This window comes from Zingiber officinale, chromosome 10B, assembly GCF_018446385.1.
Source record: "Zingiber officinale cultivar Zhangliang chromosome 10B, Zo_v1.1, whole genome shotgun sequence".
NCBI lineage: Eukaryota > Viridiplantae > Streptophyta > Magnoliopsida > Zingiberales > Zingiberaceae > Zingiber > Zingiber officinale.
The window spans coordinates 9,465,921-9,487,535 of NC_056005.1; the positions used below are offsets into that span (position 1 = coordinate 9,465,921).

The 21,615-nt window shown below is 39.2% G+C and overlaps 3 protein-coding genes and 1 pseudogene across 3 annotated transcripts; 3 read left to right on the top strand and 1 right to left on the bottom strand.

Annotated features, from left to right (window-relative positions):
- The first annotated feature begins 6,508 nt into the window (after positions 1 to 6,508).
- Positions 6,509 to 7,725, top strand: LOC122028929 (mitogen-activated protein kinase 4-like). Its single transcript, XM_042587902.1, has 2 exons — positions 6,509 to 6,937; positions 7,045 to 7,725. The coding sequence occupies exons 1-2, from the start codon at positions 6,509 to 6,511 to the stop codon at positions 7,723 to 7,725; spliced, it is 1,110 nt and encodes a 369-aa protein (XP_042443836.1).
- Positions 7,726 to 7,884: 159 nt separating this feature from the next.
- Positions 7,885 to 12,887, bottom strand: LOC122029327 (AP-1 complex subunit mu-2). Its single transcript, XM_042588270.1, has 12 exons — positions 12,741 to 12,887; positions 12,421 to 12,616; positions 12,144 to 12,290; positions 11,995 to 12,057; positions 11,742 to 11,918; positions 11,540 to 11,643; positions 9,207 to 9,314; positions 8,963 to 9,059; positions 8,755 to 8,852; positions 8,487 to 8,628; positions 8,254 to 8,376; positions 7,885 to 8,176 (listed from the first exon to the last, which is right to left on the bottom strand). Exons 2-12 carry the CDS (start codon positions 12,547 to 12,549, stop codon positions 8,078 to 8,080), a joined length of 1,287 nt encoding a protein of 428 aa, XP_042444204.1. The 5' UTR covers positions 12,550 to 12,616; positions 12,741 to 12,887; the 3' UTR covers positions 7,885 to 8,077.
- Positions 12,888 to 13,200: 313 nt separating this feature from the next.
- Positions 13,201 to 19,518, top strand: LOC122029326 (DNA replication licensing factor MCM4-like). Its single transcript, XM_042588269.1, has 18 exons — positions 13,201 to 13,332; positions 13,443 to 14,144; positions 14,239 to 14,367; positions 15,835 to 15,916; positions 16,010 to 16,142; positions 16,224 to 16,295; positions 16,424 to 16,552; positions 16,667 to 16,780; positions 16,888 to 17,100; positions 17,168 to 17,266; positions 17,397 to 17,557; positions 17,634 to 17,730; positions 17,895 to 18,056; positions 18,475 to 18,555; positions 18,636 to 18,714; positions 18,808 to 18,944; positions 19,018 to 19,068; positions 19,183 to 19,518. Exons 1-18 carry the CDS (start codon positions 13,305 to 13,307, stop codon positions 19,255 to 19,257), a joined length of 2,544 nt encoding a protein of 847 aa, XP_042444203.1. The 5' UTR covers positions 13,201 to 13,304; the 3' UTR covers positions 19,258 to 19,518.
- A 532-nt stretch (positions 19,519 to 20,050) lies between these two features.
- LOC122029328 lies at positions 20,051 to 21,602 on the top strand (annotated as a pseudogene).
- Positions 21,603 to 21,615: the final 13 nt, after the last annotated feature.

A 21,615-nucleotide genomic window follows, 5' to 3' on the forward strand; every position in this document is an offset into this window, starting at 1 on the left:
TCGTAGAGAGAGTACTTTAGATCGTATACCCGAGGGGCCCTAGTGACAGGGGGTAACTCGTTCATGGACGTTTAGGATATTCCCTTGGAAGGAGAAGCAACTCCTTCATAAGGAAGTAGGAAACCATACTGAACTTATATTTTTATCTTTATTGCTATTAATTAGCCATGTATTCCTGTGATCTATGACCGATGTGCCCTTGTGACAAGGGTTAACCATTTCTAGATTTCACAGGGATCATCTCTATTCAATACTTAGAGATAATGACTCTAACTTCTTATAAGGGCACGTTAATTGAAGATAAGAAAATGGTAGATCGTGACATATTAGTACACGCCACAATGAAATCAAACTCCTAGAATACTCCCCAAACCGAGATAAACAACTTTACCTCTAGCTCTTTCATCTTTCTTCTAGGTTTCATCTTTCCTTCTCAAGAGATAACTTTAGACCATTGATAGTTTAGCTAATTCTACGTGAGCGATAGCTAGTGCTTATAATCAGTCCCTGTGGGTTCGATGTCTTTTGTATTACTGACGACATAACGGTGCACTGGTAGTACGTAACAGCTCTTCAAAACAAGTATCCAATAGCTCCCAAAAATGGAGATCATATCTGAAATAGATCCCACGTTGAGAAGCTCGTTTCGAATCGAAGTCCTGTAACAACGTATATATAATTAATCCAATAGCTAAATCCAAAATTTTTATTAAACCAAAAAACCTTAATTCTTTCATTAATCTCGGTTAGCTCGACAAACCTAATCTAACTCGAAACCTAGATTAAATTCAACATTTAATCTCAACCGTTTTCGAACAACCACTTGAACCAATTATCCCTAATCTTTCTAGCTTAATTCGGATTAAAGTAAAATAAGAATCCAATTCAACATCTCACCCAATTTAGCCCTTCTCTGTTGAATCACAACTAGAGTAGTTGTTAGCTAGAGCCCTAGACCCAATCATTTGATGATTGTATTTTGGACTTATTGTATCATATTCTATATAAATAAAGGCATTTGAATTTTGGTTATTATACTTACTTGTATTGGTGCCAAATAAACTAAGTATAATAATGTCCTTAAGTAGACGGTTCTCACCTATATCAATCGGTTAGTTGAACTGATAGTGAGATGATATAGGGAACACAACTCTTAATCATTCCTAGTCGAGTATTAACATTCAGGGACAATGTTAATGCAATAAGACTAGCATGTAGGTCAACTCGATGACTTGATCTTACAAGTCATGGATATAGAGATATCAAGTTGACACATGGGTATACATTAGAGAATGTATACTGAATGACCCGCCATGAGAAAGTATCATGGATCGTTATATGAGTGTCATATACTTTCTCATGTGGCTATTAGTATGACTACTAGTCCTTAGACCTGAAGTTACCATAGATCCCTACATAAGGAGTTATGTACTTTAGTTTCGTCAAACGTCACCCGTAACTAGGTGGACTATAAAGGCGATTACTGGGTATATAACAAATTATGCAGAGGGATGTGAGTGATGTAGATGGGATCTATCCCTCCTATATGACGGGAGAGACATCGGTATTCTTGATAGAGTGAGACCACGAAGTGCATGGCCATGCCCAAATGAGTCAATATAGGATATTGAGCTCATTTGATTTAGTGAGTCTACTTGGAGTTCAAGATTTAGATTGGTCAGAGGATGACACGGTCTATGCCTCACATTAACCAATCTAGATGTCTAGGATAGAAGGACACTTGTCATATATTGTGAGCAGTCACAATTAGTAGTCACAAGGTGATGTTGGATCTCAACATTCTTGTAACTTGGGTAGTAATGATGTGTTGCTAGATACCGCTCATTACTTATGCTCCTAAATGGGTTTAGGGCATTGCCAACGTTACAAGAACCTATAGGGTCACACACTAAGGACAATTAGATGAAGATTAGGTTCATATGATGAACCAAGAGAATTAGATTCATTTGATGAATCAAATTAGATTAAGAGTAATCCTAATTGGGCTAACTTGAGTTGGACTCAAGTGGATTCATGTATTCAATGAGTCTAATTTAGATTATGACTCATTAAATCAACTTAATTTAATGAATTAGATTCATTATATTAAGTTGGCTTAAATCAAATGGTTAGATTAGATCAACCATGGAAGAGATTTGGTCAAGTTTGACTTGACTTGAGAGGAAGATTAAAAATCAAGTTTGACTTGACTTTATGTCATCTCATTGGTGAGTTGGCGTTGATGTGGACCAATGATGTTACTCCACATCATCATGGGTGCCACCTCATGGAAGTTACAAAGCCATTTTCTTTAATAGCTTCACATTAATTGCACTTAATGTAATTTTTGGGAGTTACACTTTGAATATGGCCGGCCACTTTTGAATGGGAATGGAATTGATTTTCCTCATTCAAGTGCATTATTCCTTCTTCTTCCTCTTGGAGCTCTCTTCCTCTCCCTCTCCTCCTCAACTTGCCCGAACCACACATAGGTGCTAGCACACCTCTTTGTGTGTTTTTTCTCCACCTACGAGTCCGTGTGGATACTTCTAGAGGAGTATCTATCTTGATACTCTTGAGATCCGGCACTGTTTGGACGAGCGGGAACGCGAAGGGCTTCGTTTCAAAAGTATAACTCGTTTCATGTAGATCTAGGAGTAGATCTAAGTAGGAACTCGTACTTGTAATTTTGTTTTGAAATCTTTTCTTCGCACGAGATCCATTGGCTAGGGTGATTCGGGGTTTCCGCGACGCCAAAAAACGGTTTTCGCGGCCCAAAAAACCCAACAGTAGTTGCTGCTGGAAACCTTAGTCGGAGCAACGATGAAGCTACTGCCCTCTATGTAATTTATCCACAGTCAAAAGTTAGTATAGCTCATATCCTTAAACTGAATGTTGAATGTTGGAGATAATTCGTTACCTCAAATATGACAGTCGATATTTGGATACCCCGGTGATCAGTGCTCCTTGGAGGCCCAACGCTTGTGACGAGGATGACAGTACCCAATGCCCAGGATCGTCGGCTAGGGCTCTGCTCAGCAGTGCCTGTGGACAGCCGACGTGTCGACCGACTCCTGGTGAGACCGGCCGGGAAGATTTAGGCAGAGGGTTCAGGTTCGATGGCCGACCGTAGCTCAATCGTGAGAAGGGCCAGAGAGGATAAAGGCTCCCCACCACGAGAGGGAGAGGGAGGATGTAGTGGCATTAGCACTGCTCCGTGCGGACATGGCCGAAGCAAAAAGGGGAGCCGACGGATCGGGAGTCGGTAGTGGCATCTGATGCCGCGAGAGAGAAGACGGGGCAAGGGAGAGGGCGACGACTGCGGCGTCGTTGCCCAACCTTCGCGAAAGCAAGAGAGGTGGCGGCTAAGGAAAATCGGGAGAGAAGATGAGAAGGCGGTCGGCGCTCCACACCGAGTGAGGGAGAGGTGATCAGGTTCAGCGAGGGGAAGAGGAAGCGGCGTCGAAGCTAGAGCAGAGGAGGCGGAGACGGTGCGAGATTAGGGCATGGGAGAAACGAAGGAAAAGAAAAAAAAAAGAAAAGAAATAAAGAAATTAAATATTTTCTCGTTCAAATAGGGTAGCTTAAATAGATTTTTTCCTGTCCAATAATTTATCCTCTTAACATACTTCTTACAAGCACTGATTAAATCTTAAAAAATTATATAAATAATAGAATCATACACTAATATCAAAGATACTATATAGATTAAAGCATATACTATCTACCTCAATAGCTGTTCGTCCTATCTTCAAATCTACATCAAACTTAAATCCTACAATCCTACAAGTATCAGAAACAAAGCTCAAACTAAGTACCAGAGTATTTCTATAATAAAGTCAAATTGGTTTACCAACGTGTTGATTAACTCATTATTAATCCACTTAATTAATTGATTTACTAATTAATTCATATTAATAATTCAATATTAATCATAATGTTTTCTAATTAGTCAATTACCAACCTTTATATCAATTAATTAACCAATATAATAGTACATCAATTAGTTCTGATTAATTAATTAATTATTAACCTATTAATTCGGATTAATATAAATTACTTATTCAGTTATTAAACCAATTAATTAATTAAACATTAACAACATAGCTAAGTAATTACTTACCAACTAATTAAATATATTGAGCAATAACCTGAATTTATCTATTAATCAATCCATCTCTTAATTTAATCTAACAATAAATTAATCTATTGGTTAATCATTAATTAGTCCAGAATACTCAAATTAAATCACTCGTCACATATGTAATTAATCACTATTAATTACATAACGTTACTTAATCATCAAGCTAAGTGAATAAATTCATAATCAATTATTTACTTAATCCCATTAATTAAATCTGCTAATAATTTTATTGGACAATTAATCAATAATCTATACTTGTTAATAACCAACTGATTCATTAATTAATCCACTACTAATTAATTATCAACCCTTAAACATGTTCTAAAACTAATTATCAGAATAATTGCCTATCATGAAACTAATTAATCAAATACACAATTAATTTAATTACCTTAATAATCGTGACAGCGGTGAGGCCACAGGTCGGTGGCGACGAAAACAAAAGGGAAGAGAGTCCACGCGAATGAGGAGCGACGGCTACGGCGTGAGCACGCGAGGACAACAGGAGCATCTGCTCACGATGGCTTGTAGGGATTTCTAGCGTCTCCAGTGGAGGCGGAGGCCAACGCGATGACAATGCATCCCTACTCTTCGTGTGGGCAAAGAGTTGCGCCGATGATCAACATCACCAGCACCAACCCAACAGAGAAACAAAGGTTTAGAAGTCCGACCAAGGATCAGTTGAACGTTTATAGATAGTGATCCGACGGTAACGTTGGGGTAGTCAGGTCGTTTGTTTGGATGGCAGATCTGAGACCGACTACAGTAGGCCTTCTCGATCTACTTTAAGGTCAGCTTTGCACCTTCTTTGTCAGAAGGTAGGCACAGAACGACATAGTGGTCAGTGACCTCATAATAAAACTAAGGGCGGAGGGAGGGTGGAGGCAGCGGCGTGGTGGGGCGCGGAGAATTGGTCGGTGGGTCGGCGGTGGGGAGCGATGGCCGAGGTGAGGCGGGGTCTCGAAAGAACGGAGACAACCGTGTTGGCTCGGTGGAGCTCCGCGGTGTGGGGAGCTCATATTCGTTGATGGGTTACCATGACGAAATTTCAAACCTTGAGAAAATGTTAAAAGTGTAGAGGGAAAAGTGGTTTAACTTATTCAAATTTATTATTTCAATATTATAAATTTTTTGGTGACTTATCACGAAGTAAAATGTGATTCAAAATTAAAATTGAAATCATGTTTTTTTAACATATGAAGTTTAAAATAATATTGAATGTGTCAATTTTATTATAAAAATTAATTATCATATTACTTCATAATTAATAACAGTCCATATCAATAAAATTCACATATATTAATTTTTTATTATTCAATTGCAAATTTAGCATTGATTCTCATTACGAGTTATTCATCCATAATATAGGGTTATAAATATTGTTTTTATTAAAAATAATTAAAATTTTATAGTTTGAATTTGCATTATAAAATATAAAAAAAATTAGAGTAATTAAATGAATTTGAATCTCTACTAATATATAGCTTATAAAACTATTTAATTTACAATCGTTAACAAAGGAAAGGCGCGCCGTAATTTTAAACCTCAAATCCTACATTAAAGTAAATAATAATAATTTTTTAATCAAACTAAATTTAACAGAACCAAATCAATAAAAAAAACTTAATTATTTAATTAAGTATTTCATATAAAAATGATGACCCTAAAAACTCATTTAAAAAAATTCATTTTATAATCTCCTAAATTTATCCATGTAATTTTTTAAAATTTTAATAAAAAAAATTAAAAGTACAAAAAAAAAGTTAATAAAAAAATTATAAAATTTAAAAAATGTCGCGGTCACTGAAAGTGGAGTTCGGAAACGAAGCCTATTTAAACACATGCAATCGAATCCATATTTTACCCACCTTCGACTCCATTCGACTCCATCGCCGCCGCCGCCGCCGTTCCACTTGTCTTCCTGCCCACGGTCGGACCATCCCGACGACTCACAGCCGCCGTAACCAGTAAGTCGACTATTCGCCTTGCCATGAGACAGATGTGTGTGCGTTAATAGTTAAAGAAACATGCGATTTGACCGTTTCAATCGTATTCTTGATCCTCCCCATCATCGAACATGTTTCTTGTTCCGTTCTTTGCAAAGGCATATGTAAAAAGAGATCCAGAGAACGCAACGAATGTAAAAAAGAAAAGAATAATCCAGTTCTTGAATCATCACGTGTTCTTGTTCTGTTATTTCTTGGTGTTCTTGGTATATATTCTTGAAAACCCTAGTCGTTAGACTTTAATTATATCTATGACTTGAATTAAAGTCGTTCGACTTTAATTATATATATTCTTGAAAACCCTAATCTCTGTCTTAATTTCTGCTAATATTTTGTTGTTTTAATTGGATTACAGGTCATGGCTATGCTATCAAATAATCCCCCCGCCGATTTCGGGAACAAAGAAGAAATGAGATCTTACACCATCTCAAACACACTTTTCGAGATCGATGCCAAGTATGCGCCTATGAAGCTCCTTGGAGAAGGCGCTTATGGCGTCGTTTGCTCATCCATCAACCGCGAAACAAGCGAGAACGTCGCCATTAAGAAAATAAGGAATGTCTTCGAAGATCGCATCGATGCGCTGAGGACTCTTCGGGAGATGAAGCTTTTGGGGAAAATCAAGCACGAAAACGTCATTGAGATGAAGGATATCATGCTGCCTTCCACCAAGAGATCATTCGTCGACGTTTATCTTGTCTTTGAGCTCATGGATACTGATCTGGGGCAAATCATCAGATCACCTCAGCCACTTTCCGACGAGCAGTGTCAATGCTTCATTTTTCAGGTATGAATTATATAACAACGAAATTAAAGTAGAAGAATCACATTCAATATTAATTACATGCATGTTGCCTAAGGTACAATGAATTTAATTATTATTTGTGCATGCAGCTGCTTCGAGGATTGAAGTATCTCCACTCGGCGAACGTAATTCACAGGGACTTGAAGCCAGGGAACCTTCTGGTCAACAGTGATTGTGAACTTAAGATTGGCGATTTCGGACTGGCTCGCACTAAAAGTCCGAGGGGTGAAGGAATGAACGGCTACGTCGTCACGCGTTGGTATCGTGCGCCGGAGTTGCTCGTTTGCTCTGATAGCTACGACGCTGCCATTGATATGTGGTCAGTTGGATGCATCTTCGCTGCGATACTCGGCCGCAAACCTCTCTTTCCGGGCACTGACAGTGCCCACCAGCTCGAGCTCATTCTCAACACTCTCGGCGTTAACCATGATGCTGCTGATTTCGACTTCGTCACTTACCAGCCAATTCGAGACTACATCGACTCGCTCCCGGATAGTCCAGGCGTTCCCTTCGCCAGTATGTTCCCCGATGCCAATCCACTGGCCGTCGACTTGCTGAAGAAGCTGCTCGTTTTTAATCCGGCAAAGAGAATCAATGCTACGGAGGCATTAGAGCACCCTTATATGGCTCAGTTGTATGACCCTCTGCTCGACCCCGCTGCCAAGGTCCCCATTGATCTTGGCTTCGATGATGATCTCGGGGAAGACAAGATCAGAGAGATGATATGGGAGGAGACGCTCTGCTATCGCCCAGGAAAAGCTGCTCTCTGACTCTGACCGTTTGCATGTCTTGACAGAAGGGAAGACTTTGAGGCTAGCTGTTTTATGTATGTATTTAGCACACAGCTGTGCCACAACGTAGTTTTTGTGGCTACCTTTTTTCTTTCCTTTTCTTTTGACATGAACTTGTTGAACAATTGTAAAAAGAGATAGTCGAATACAAGAACATTTTATTTACTGACATGAAGGGAAAGGAAATTGGGAATAATTGTAATCAAGCTATCAATACATTCTCTGAAAAAAAAAATGAACAGAGAGCATTTTGAACAAGCTTTTAATCCTTACAAAAAAGCTTGAAATCTTGAATGCAAGTGCCGAACGGCAAGCAGTTGGGCGTTCTTAATTAGATGAGCCTCAGTTCATATTCTCCCGCCATTGTGATGTATCTCACCCAAGGTAGAGCTTGGTATCCACTCTTCTCGATGATTTTAAGGTAACGAACCTAAACAATCGATGACAATGATGCATTAACCGTAGGTTAACATAATCCAATAAAGTTATTGTGAAGGAGAAAAGTACCTGTATACCAGAGACGGTGAAATATGGGATCTCAAACTTCACACGTATAGGAGCTTTTTTCTCTGGAGTCGCCTCTTCCGCAGTGATACTGGGAAGACTAAATTCTGCCCTACACATGTATTCCTAAGTACAGAGGAGTTTACCAGTGTGGTCATGAAAACATGTACATGAACTTCACAGTAATTAGAGGCATCATTAACTTTATCCAGAAAAAAAAAAAAATTGCGTCAAACCTTGCCACCAGGAAAAGATTTTACTTTCCAGACCAATGCATCATTTTCTGGAGCATATGAAGCAGAACCCATGGATGTCCGAATGTTGGGATTGGTGGCATCTGAAGGCACAGGCAACTCAATTTCCACATTTGTGGCAGTGCTGTATGGCAAGGAAGTGGTGATCGAAATTTCTCAAAAATGAACACGATGAACTCTCATATGTAAAATGCAGAATAGAAGGTGTGATCATCTATATGATAATTCACAAAGGTCAGTGAGCCAGCACCTTCTTTCCTTGAACTGACTTCTTGCCTTAATTGTGATCTCCACGCGACTTCTTGAGTGCCTCTCAACTTGAGCCTCAACCCAGATTGGAGGTTTTACCTGAATGATCAGGACAACACCCACACAGGTAAAATAAATAATCTATAAATACAGGGAAGCCTAAACTTTCACAATTTTCTTTCCGAGTAAAAGAAACAATCCACGATAACCTGAGTGCTGAGTCTGTATGTCATTAGGTCAAAAGACCCATCAGGTGGTATGAAGGATATTGTCCTGTCATTCTCAAAACGTGCCAATCGCACACACCTTAAATGATAGTATAAAATCCTCAGTACTTAGACAAATAATGTCTCTATAATCAGAAGAGCAGTCGAATGGTCCTCTCAAATTTTCTTTCAAGAAAAACGGTAATAGAGACAGGGATAGAAAAAAGAAGGTTTCAAGACCGCTTACTGGTGAAACTTGATATCATCTAAATCTATAGCTTTTCCCTTGGTTGTCCTCCCTTGAGCTTCCAATAGTACTCGGTCATTCAGCCCAAGTTTACATTCAGGCATGCCACTGTAAAAATGGTGTGATCTGTTACTTTGAAACTTGATAATCAAAAAATAATTTCATACAAGAAAACCAAGCAAAAACACACATTCAAACAACTATTCAATCAAGTTAGCCAGATACGAATATCTTCAAGAGCTTCAATTGTGACATATGGCAAAGAAGCTAGCACCAAACTTTCATCTTGAATGAAACTAGTAGAGATTTGTATACAAGAAAAAAGTGCAATTATGATTTCAAAGGACAATGTTGAAAACGGATTCTGAGTCAAGTGGAAAACAAAAAACCATACTATGATGTTTGACATGTTTCTAAACACATGATTGATATAAATATCTGGTGTCACCTCGGCCAAAGTACAAAAGGTATCTGGAAGAAGATAAAGTCTTCTAGTAAAGGGGGATTGCTACAGGAAATAGGGATAATAAAATATGTTGATACAGAAACATTTAGGCCAATAAGGCCACTTACGAGGCAATGAGATAGCTAGCTGTATTGCTTACCTTGAAAGAACCAACATAAGAAAAATAGGGCTAGAAAGCCAGAGAGAAAGATGGAGAAAGTGAGTTACATAACCAAGATCCACAAATATCCTGCTACTGGTCAAGACACAGAAAAAAGATAAAGAATACTTTCATTTTTTAATCTTAGGAATTGCTAACATCTACTTTATAAAAATTACAACATTATGATTCCATTTAAATGGTTTCAAAGCATTAAAAGTTTTCAACAGTACAATTGCCGTATTTAAGTGAGAATATTATTGTTGCACATACATAATTTTATACACGTACAATTTCCATATCAAGGAGAGTTTAGATAAACCAACCAATCAAAGAAGCCTTTAATGGAAATTCTATACTGATTTTGTAAATTGGGTTTAAATGAACTTATAAACTCTGTAACCAATCAAATTATAAACAGTGATGACTGGATCCCACAGAAAGCCTACCAGCTACTTTTATTTTTAGGAGGATTCCTGGTCTGAATGACCACACACCACTGATGATTCCCTTCTTTAGATGCACTAGTGTTATTAAGAAAACTGGATACAGAACACAATCAATAGATTATTCATTTTCCAGATTCAAAGTTAAACCTCAAACACACGGAAAGAAAAAGACGATTGTAGAATGAGAATATTGATTCGACATAATAGATGCATATAGCCTATATTCACAAAATTCCATGTTTATCAACTCAAATAGAATGATAGCTCACCACACGACATTACTACCCTTTTTTGTGCAAACTAGTTATTTTGACAACTGAAACAGGACATGATCAATGCGTATATCTGGGAATATAATTTGGGAGATCTAAACCGAAAACCAAAACATAAAAATACAAGAATATAGAATCAGAAATTTCACTTAAATAATCAAATTTGTTTTTCATGTTCTTCACTTGAGCCACAAGTTAATTGGATAAATACATCCTATATTTAAGAAATTCTATGTTTATCAACCTAAAATACAATGATCACATCCCATGTGGCATACCTTCCCTCATGTAAATTACAGTTATTTTGACAACTGAACAAGGGGGAATCAATGCAAAGTCACTTGTGTAAACTCACATAAAGAAATAAAACCAATTATGAAGTCTGACACAGTTAATCAGAGATTTAGCCGTTCTATGAAAGAGAAAATTCAACAACTTGAGATCCAATATGAGATGAACTTTGACAAGCAGAATCTTGAGTTAAACTTCAATTATGGATGCAATGCTTGCAACTCTTAGTAGATCATTTTGCATCTGAAGTAGACAAGTCACAGGGCGGTGTACTATCTCTATGTATTCTCTTTGATAAAAAATGACATACGACATGCATTAGGTATGAAAATCATAGAAAAAACAGGGATGGTATCAAGCTGGGAACATATTTCGTTAACAGTCAGCATCTAAGAACAGTAAGCAAATTAGTCAATAAAATATATTGAATCTATAAAATAAAAGAATTAGGATTCAAAAACAAAGGACTAAAATAACACTCATCTAAACATATTCACATAAGTTTATAGTTCAGTTCTTTGATATAGTTTTTAATATTTGAGAGATTCACTAGTGTAGAATGTTGAATTCAAGAAAAAAAAATCAATTACATGTAACAAAAAAGTGAAAACAATAACAAAAACAACATTAGTGTGAACTTATGAATGACGATCTCAGAATAACAGAACCTAGAGCGGGCAATTAAAGGAGATCAGAGAAGCAAGACATTAGTTCACCTCAAGTATGTTCTCATCTTCAACGCCCCAATAACATCAGAACGGATAATCTGTCCATTGCTGTTGACAAGAATATTTACACTTTCAACAACATCCAAGAACACCTGACAAAAAAAAAAAACAAAAATGTCCACTCCTTTACACAAGGTCAATTTAATGTATAGTGATGAACAGAACCTGCAATGAAGGAACAATGATTTACTTCATTTTTCTTGTAACGAATGCCTTCACTGCGCCATGATACTGCATTTGTGACAGCCATTGGAGGCCTCTGTACGACTTCCATCCTATACGCATCCGTCTTAATGAATTCACTCAGAATCTTAGCTTCAGTGTATTGAGGGAAACCAAAGTCCATCATCTCATCAAGCAACTCATACTGTTCATAACACAGTTTGGTAACACGCGAACAAGACCAAGTCAGAAAATAATAATAAAAAAAGATTTTCCCTTACCACAACTACAAAATTGTCTCTCAAGGATTCTTCCTCCAGCTCCTCGAAATAATGTTTAAACACCTGCATCGATAAGAATTCAAGGAAAAATACATGAACATAATTCGTATGAGGAACCGAAAGTTATATCACTACAAAGGAATCCTCACATCAATGACGCGATGTAGGAAGAGAAGGATGCTAGCAGCATTACAATTCTGCCTCGCAGCGGTCATTAGGAAGACATTATTGTGTTGGACGAACATATAACTGATCCCACCATCGAACACCACAGGCGACTGCGACTCCGAGTCCCCCTATAACGCCAAAGCAGGTGCTCAAGTTTTCAACTTTGAGCCAAATAAACGAACAGCGCGAGCCAAATCCGGAATTTGGAAACGGATGTAGATGGGAGCGGAGAGAAATAGGGTATGGAAAGGGTGTCACCTCCTTTTCGATGAGCTTGGTGAAGAAGCGTTCGGCCTGTACTGCAGATACGTCCCCGCGGTAATCCCGCCATATGAGGACACGGCCCTTGATGTCGAGGAGGAACAGCGCCGAGACGGCGCCCGCCATCGAAGCACGGCGACACGAGATCTCTTCGGATCAGAATCGGATCGGAAGCAGCGTCGGGTATACAGATCTGGCGTCACATCACATCACCGAGACCATTGAAACCTCCCGATCAAGCAATCGAAGCAGCGATCGATCGAAGAAAAAGAAGAAGAAGATAATTGATCAATGAAAGAAGATCAGGGAAACCAGACCAGAGAAAAACGGATTGAGAAGTCGTCGAATCGCTCGCTTCCTCTTGCTCATCTACTTTTGAGTCCGTGAGATGGGAAATTGACGACGAAGTGGTAACGTTACTCGACCGCAAATTAATCGAACCGGAACTCGAATTCGACCTAGTTTCTGCCGCGAGATACAGTGAGGAAAATATTAAATACCAGGAATTTATTTATAAACGTTTGCAAAATCTTTAATTCCCCCTTAATTTATAATTTAACGCTTCATTTACAATGTCCTCCACGGTTTTTTTTTCTTCGGAAATTGATTTTTAATTGACACGTGGAGGATTAATATTTTTCTTTTAAAATTCAATATGTGAATGCCGATATTTAAATCGCTATTGAAACGGGTGACTTAGCAATGCCCAGTCCAGTTGCGGATCGCACCCGATCCGATATGTAGTATTGGATAGCAGTTCGGGTTAACGGAGACCGCGGGGTCTTTTTGGCGGGACAGTGTGTTTTTTCCCGCCATAACCACTCTACTTTTCCCCACTTCACAATTCTCCCGCCTCATCTCCGCGTCGAGAATCAACCGCCATGGCTTCCTCCGATTTCTCACCCTCCGGTGAACTCTCTCTCTCTCTCTCATCTGTGATTTGTGCGTTTTGCATCGATGTCTGGTCGTCTCGATTGTGTTTGTCTTCTGAAAAGTTAATTCGATTTGCTTCGTTGCAGGAGCTTCGTCCCCCGATGGCCGGTCGAGTCCAATCGCGAACACTAATTCCTCCCCTGCTCTTGGACCCGCCGGGCGTAGCAGCCGGCGACGGCGTCGTACCCCCTCCACCACACCCTCCCCCTCCCCCGGTGCCCTACTGACCCCATCCGCCACGCCGTCCGCTAGCGGCCCTCCCTCTTCTACCCCTTCCAGCCTCCGCCGCCGGTGGACACGCCGTCACCCCGCAACCCCCTCCACCCCTATGTCCGCCGACGAGAACCTTCCTCCCTCGTCAGACGCCGGGGATGACGACGCGGTCGACCACGATGACGCCGATTCCGCTCCCGTGTTTGTCTGGGGTACCAACATCAGCGTGCAGGACGTGAATGCCGCCATTCTCCGGTTCCTCCGCCACTTTCGTGACCCGAGGGAGGCTAGCAGGGGGAACGGCCTGCTGGACGATGGAAAGTACATGCGGTCCGTCCACCGCATCATGGAGCTTGAAGGTGGGGAGTCTTTGGACATCGACGCCCATGACGTGTTCGACTACGATCCTGATCTCTATACCAAGATGGTTAGGTACCCGCTGGAGGTCCTGGCCATCTTTGACATTGTGGTCATGGATTTGGTCGCTCGAATCGATCCACTGTTTGAGAAACACATCCAAACTCGAATCTATAATCTCAAATCCTCCGTCTGCATGAGGAATCTCAATCCTTCTGGTATATCCGAACTGCTCACGTGCTTTACCAATCTCTTAACTTTAGTATCTAATGAATGATTTAATTATTCAAATTTGCGTTTCTGTTGATCCAGACATTGAAAAGATGGTGTCTGTGAAAGGGATGATCATCCGTTGCAGCTCTGTCATACCAGACGTCAAAGAGGCTACATTTCGTTGTCTAGTCTGTGGTCATTACTCAGATCCCATTCTTGTTGACAGAGGTAAATACATTTGGCGTGCTACTGGTATACTTTAATTCTATTGTTGTCTCATTTCTATTGTCAGCCATAATCATACCATCAGTAGTCGTCATTGGAGATTAGATGACGTGTTTCATGTGTTTTAAATCTAGGGGATCAAAATCCTATGGTCATGCGTTCTTGCCAGTTTTTGAAATGCCATAGTGATCCGTGATATTGGCTTGCAAAGTGAGCCGTCTCACATTTTTTTTGTATTCAATAGTAGTTTAAATATGAACATGTTTTACTATATTTATACAATCTGTGCTCTGGAAAATATGTGTCCAATCTTCCTTCGATTTTGCTATCTCACAGTGATCATAAATGCATGGATATGAGCTTTAAGCAGTTTCTAGATGTTTTCTTCTCCACTCTGTGAGGATCACCCTTTTTTTTACAATGTGCTATTGTAGGTAGGCTGTGGTTGCCATTTATCACCATTTCATCTACAAATTTAAGTTTTATTGATCCAAAGTTCAAACTTATGGTTATAGGCATCTTGCACCAGATTGCAAGAGGTTGGTTGGTGTAAGGCTCAACACTGTTCCACCAGGTCAAGTACAGCTCATGTGCTAGGCCAAGCACAGTCTATTGCAAGCCTATCACTGCCCATATTCTATTTTTTTATTATCCTTTCTTGTCAAAAAAATAATTTCAATACTAACTTTTCTTAATTTTTTATGAATATCATTGTATCATTATTTTTATTTATTTATTGGAAATTAAATTTGTTTTATAAAGTTTTTATTGTTAAAATTTTGTCCTGATGGGTCGATCACCTAGCTCGGCCTTAATTGTGCTTAGGCTCATGCTAGGCCTAGGCAAAGACCATCTTGGTGATGCCTAGCAAGGCTTGTTTGGAGTTGATGCTATACTGGCCATGGGTGGACTAGGCCAGGCCCTCTTGTCCTGAGCTTTCCATGCTGTACTGACATCATTATGCTAGAGATATATTGTAGCGGATTCACATTTATTTTTTTGATTGAGTTTATTCAGAATATTAATAACAAATCTGATTCTTTGCTAGAATGCTGATTGAGCTATCTGCACGCGCTTCTATTTTCTCTCCTATCTTCCTCTTGCTATCTTGTATCACTCACCCTTCAGCAGACCCAACTAGAACTTGTGGTGCTAGCTATTTTGGTTTTTTGGATACTCATGTGAATACTGTTTTATGGAACGATATAGTCATTAAGTTACTCTTGCAACACCTCAACATCATTAAGAGCACTGGTTTTGCAAAAAAAAAAAAAAAAAAAGATTTATAATTTTGAATAGGCTAAAAAATTGATTATGAATACTATTTGTGGATTCATGATATTTTCAAACAATTATGGATCCATATTGTTACATAGTTTATGTTTAATATGTTGTTCTGTATTGCTTGGCAATCTCTTTGCTTCACTCTTTTCATTTGGTTTATGTTGTTTTTTCCTCTTTTTGAATTAGGGAGGATAAATGAGCCAACAAGGTGTGTAAGACAGGAATGTTTAGCCATGAACTCAATGACACTGGTTCACAATCGATGCAGGTGCCTCTTTCCCACATGAAGTTGGTTTTATCGGTGAAACTAAATGAAACATCAAAGTAATTATTCATAATGGTTGAATTGCAAAATAAACAGATTTGCAGATAAGCAGATTATCAAGTTGCAGGAGACACCTGATGAAATTCCAGAAGGAGGGACCCCACACACTGTCAGCATTTTGATGCATGATAAACTTGTAGACTCTGGAAAACCTGGAGATAGGGTTGAGGTTGGTGGAAGGTCCATAAAATAAGATATTTATATACAACTTTTATCTCTTGAACTACCAATCTCCTTTTTATCATTGTAGATCACAGGTATATACAGAGCAATGAGTGTTAGAGTAGGACAAACTCAGAGAACTGTGAAGTCTACATTTAAGGTAATTCTGTAGTCTGTCAAAGTATTAGTTTCTGTGTCTATCTATATTATTAAGTTTATCTGATTTGACTCTTAGTTGAGTACAGACTAGTGAATTCACAATGTATCTTTCTATATTATTAATTGCAGACTTACATTGATTGTCTTCACATAAAGAAGACAGACAAGTCTCGTCTCCTCCTTTCTGATCAAATGGATTGTGATAATAGTACCACTAACAAGACTGTTGAAGATGAAAATGCTGATTATCGGGACAAGGTGTTGATTTACAAAAACATTATGAATCTTCTTGATTTGTGAAAGAATTATGAAGTCTCACTATGTTGGAGATCTCTATAACAACTAATGGAATTTGTTTGTTGAATCTTTTAGATTGATAAAATAAAGGAGCTTTCAAAATTGCCAGATATCTACGACAGGCTTACGAGGTCTTTGGCACCTAACATATGGGAATTGGATGATGTGAAAAGAGGTCTACTTTGCCAGGTTGTTTCTTTTATTCTTTTCACGTCTTTAGACTGACAGAACAGAAATATCAATATGTATTTATATACACATAAATCTAGCTGACTGTGGCTTAATTCTCACATTAGCTTTTTGGAGGCAATGCCCTAAAGCTTGATTCAGGAGCAAGCTTCCGAGGTGACATTAACATTTTGTTGGTTGGTGATCCTGGAACCAGTAAATCTCAGCTGCTCCAGTATATGCATCAGTTATCACCTCGTGGAATATATACAAGTGGGCGGGGGAGCTCTGCAGTTGGTCTAACTGCTTATGTTTCAAAAGACCCTGAGACTGGTGAAACTGTAAGCAGGAACTGCTGTTTATGCTGTTATTTTGGAAGTTAATTTTGACCTCTAAATCTATGTCCAGGTACTGGAAAGTGGTGCACTTGTCTTAAGTGACAGGGGGATCTGCTGTATTGATGAGTTTGATAAAATGTCTGAAAATGCACGCAGCATGTTGCATGAGGTACTCATACATTTGAACAATACACAGTCTATCTTCTCTTGAGCTTGTGGAGAAATTGTCTGCATTAGCACTTTAACAATTTACTCTTCTGAAAATATACTGAATATCTTTGTTTTCTGGATGCAAGCAGGTGATGGAACAACAGACTGTATCAATTGCAAAGGCTGGAATAATTGCTTCATTAAATGCTAGGACTTCAGTATTAGCTTGTGCAAACCCTAGTGAATCTCGGTACAATCCTCAGCTCTCTGTGATTGACAACATCCATCTTCCTCCAACTTTGCTTTCAAGGTAAGAAGGCATTTTAGTAGTCCAATTGAAATTTTTTTTCACACTTTGCCATTGACGCACAATCCTTTTTTGCCAGATTTGATTTGATTTATCTAATTTTGGACAAGGCAGATGAACAAACTGACAGACGTCTAGCCAAGCATATGGTTGCTTTGCATTTTGCAGATCCAGAGGTTGGATGTTTTCTTTATTTTTGATGATCTGCAATTGAAAAGCTTATTTTGTTTTAGCAGGCATAAAAGAATTGAAAGCTATATGAATTTCCAATAACTTTCTCAAGTTCTTTATGTTTTGATATTTTCTTGGTGGGTTTTTATTATGCCTTTATAATATGCAGACGCAAGTGCAAGAGTTTATTGACCTCCCTACCTTAGTTGCATATATCAGCTATGCTAGAAAGCATATTCATCCACAGATATCTGATGAAGCTGCTGAAGAGTTGACACGCCGATATGTGGAAATGAGGAAAAGAGGAAATGCACCAGGAAGCAGGAAGAAGGTATTTAAAGTTACTATTTTTTTCTATATAAAATTGCTCTGCTGAACTATTCTAATTAAACAGAATTGTTCTGCTGAAGTGTTCTAGTTAAACCATGATTACTATTAAGGCAATATATAGATTGTGACTTTTCTTAAGAGCTTAAGGCAGCGTTTGGTTTATAAATTTTCTATTAGAAAATAAAAAACATTGTTTAGTTGGCAATTTTCACATTTATTTTCTAGAAAAGGTATCATTTTATGGAAAAATAGAGAATGTTTAAAAGTCATTTTCTAAGAAAAGGGAAAATACATGTTTTTCATACAATAAAAATAGAAACCAAATTATTGTTTTATCTTGCAATTTAGCAGTCCATGGTTTTGGTATACTTCCCCTTGATTGTGATTTGTTTTCTCATATCATTATAATCCAATGGTAGGTTATCACAGCAACAGCTAGGCAAATTGAAAGTTTAATCCGCCTTGGTGAGGCACTTGCACGTATGCGTTTTTCAGAATGGGTAATCAGAGTTATGAGATTGTATGTCATTTCAGAATTTTGTAGAATTGTGTGCTTAATGGGCTCTGATGATACTTGCAGGTTGAAGTGCAAGATATAGCAGAATCTTTTCGATTGTTGGAAGTTGCATTGCAGCAGTCAGCAACAGACCATTCCACTGGTACTAACAATTCAAAACAATAGGTTTCATTTATCCACTATACTTAGTTTATGACAGTAATGCCAACCACTAACAATGTACTGGTTGCTAAAGGAACAATCGATATGGATCTTATCATGACTGGAATATCTGCAAGTGAAAGGATTAGACGGGAGAACCTAGTTGCAGCCATGCGTAACCTTGTGATGGAGAAATTGCAAATTGGAGGTCACTCCGCTCGATTAGTAGAGGTATATTAATTCAAGTAGTCTTACCAGCTTATCACTGTGTTTTCACTTGCTAATCCAGAGTCAATATGTACAGTTGCTGGAGGAGGTCAATAAGCAAAGTTCCATGGAAGTTCACCTCAATGATGTAAGTTGAACCACAATGCATCCATTTATTTATTTAGAGATGGACAATAAGTATGGAAATCAAAACTTAGTATTTTGCATTCAATGTTAATTTAATATAATCCTAATTTGATAGGTGCGGACCGCCCTTGCAACTCTGGCCACTGAGGGAGTTGTTCTTCTTCACGGAGACAGCATAAAGAGGATATGATGAAACCACTGAGGAGAGCTACTTGTTAAGTTTTTCAGAGATAGATCACTAACTCAATCAGGTCCCATGTTCCATCGCATGCAAAACAAGCCAGTTCATCTCATTGTCTAATGTATTTACTTTAGAGTAACTTCTTTATATTACTATGTCTTCCCTTTGGATTATAACTGTGTCAAGAGCTTAATGCTGTGTTTTTCATTGTTTTGAAAAAGATAATGTAAAAACTGCAAGTTTTCATCTTATTTGAGTAACAAAATGGGGGGAAAAATTGTTTAGAATCGAGAGAACAATGAAAGTAGAGGAATAACTCAAGTTGGAAGCAAGGTCGCCTCCCTACTAATAAAATAAATGCTCCATTGCATATCTTGGGAGTATTAAAGATAGACAAAGCAAAAGTTAAAATCAACAATATTTTATAAATATCTAGTGTTTAAGGGTTCAATAATGATGCATTTTTAGGGTTCTTACACATCTCATTAATAGATTCCTAGCTTTTTCAGCCAACTACAATTCAGTTTCCTATTCTTGTGTTGTATCGATTCTTAGAGTGTACTTGTCCAAGAAGACTAGAATGGCATTGAACTCATTCAATGAGAATCTATTGTTTTTCAGATAGCTACATTTCAAATTCAAATTTGCAGCCTGGATATTTACAGCATGAAAACTGTCACTACCAAAAACAAAACGTCGGCTATCTGTAATTTATTGAAGGTACATAATTTGATCTACGCATTAGATGCATGATTCAATTATTAAAATGACTCCTTTAGTTTTTCAGTATTTAAAGATAAGTCTTAATTTTGATGAATTAACGGTTAATTTTTTTTTCGGTTGATCTCAGTTAGATTGATGGTTGTCATCATAAAATTAAGAATTAGTAGATGTAAATTAGATATGGAAACCACCTAAGAAGACTTTCTTTAAGCTCCGTAAATATAATAACATCTCGACGACGACGCAATCCACAACATCAACAACATGGCACTTGTGGTGGCTTCCCTGACCGTCTCCTCCCTTCTCGCCGTGTCTCTCCTCTGCTCGTTCGCTGCAGGTAGTCGCTGCACCCGCAGTTCTACGACCGATCGTGCCCGAAAGCCCAGGCGATCGTCGAGGCAGTTGTAGCCAAAGCCGTTGCAAAAGAGGCTCGAATGGCCGCTTCCCTGCTCCGCCTTCACTTCCATGACTGCTTCGTTAAGGTTCGATCGGTTCAGTTTTAACTTCCATGGCCTGCGCATGCATGATCATTCGTTTGCGATCGAGCTCATTTGGCAGGGGTGTGACGCATCGAATTTGCTGGACAGCAGCGGGACCATAATCAGCGAGAAAAGGTCGAACCCGAACCGCGACTCCGCGAGGGGATTTGAGGTCGTCGATGAGATCAAACATGCAATGGAGAAGGAATGCCCGGCAACCGTCTCCTGCGCCGACATATTAGCGCTTGCCGCCAGGGATTCTACTGTCTTGGTGAATCGATCTTTCCATTTGGAGGATATCAAATAAATTTCTTTGAATTCAGTTTAATGTTTTTTTGTGTGTGTGTTTTTTCTGGGAAAAAAAAGGTTGGCGGGCCGAGTTGGGTGGTTCCATTAGGGAGGAGGGATTCCTTGGGAGCAAGTATCAAGGGTTCTAACAACAACATTCCGGCTCCCAATAACACCCTTCAAACCATCATCACCAAGTTCAAGCTCAAAGGCCTCGACCTCGTCGATCTCGTCGCGCTCTCGGGTTGAAAGAATTCTCTCTTGTATTTTATTTTCATAATAAACTGAGACTGTTAGAACTGTCATCTTGAAAATTGTTGTTAATTGTTGTTGTTGTTGATAATGATGATGGTTATAGGTGGCCACACGATCGGAGATGCGCGGTGCACCAGCTTCCGGCAGAGACTGTACAATCAGACGGTAGACGGCCGGCCGGACTCCACCCTCGATCCGGCGTACGCCGCCGGCCTGCGGGGCCGCTGCCCGAGGTCGGGCGGCGACCAAACGCTCTTCGCCCTGGACCCGGTCACCCAGTTCAGGTTCGACAACCAGTACTTCAAGAACCTGGTGGCGAGCAAGGGCCTCCTCGGCTCCGACGAGGTCCTTTTCACGGGCGCCGCCGCCACCGCGCAGCTGGTGAGGAAGTTCGCGAGGAGCAACGCGGCGTTCTTCGACCAGTTCGCCGAGTCGATGATGAGGATGGGCAACATCGCGCCGCTGACTGGGGGCAGAGGAGAGATCAGGAAGAACTGCAGGAGGATTAACAAATAATTAATTAAGAGCGCCGTTAGCTACAATTGTTTGGTGATTAATAACTGCTTATTGTTTGTTTGCTCGTCCGAATGCACCGGGAGTTAGGACTTTCGATTTATCCGGT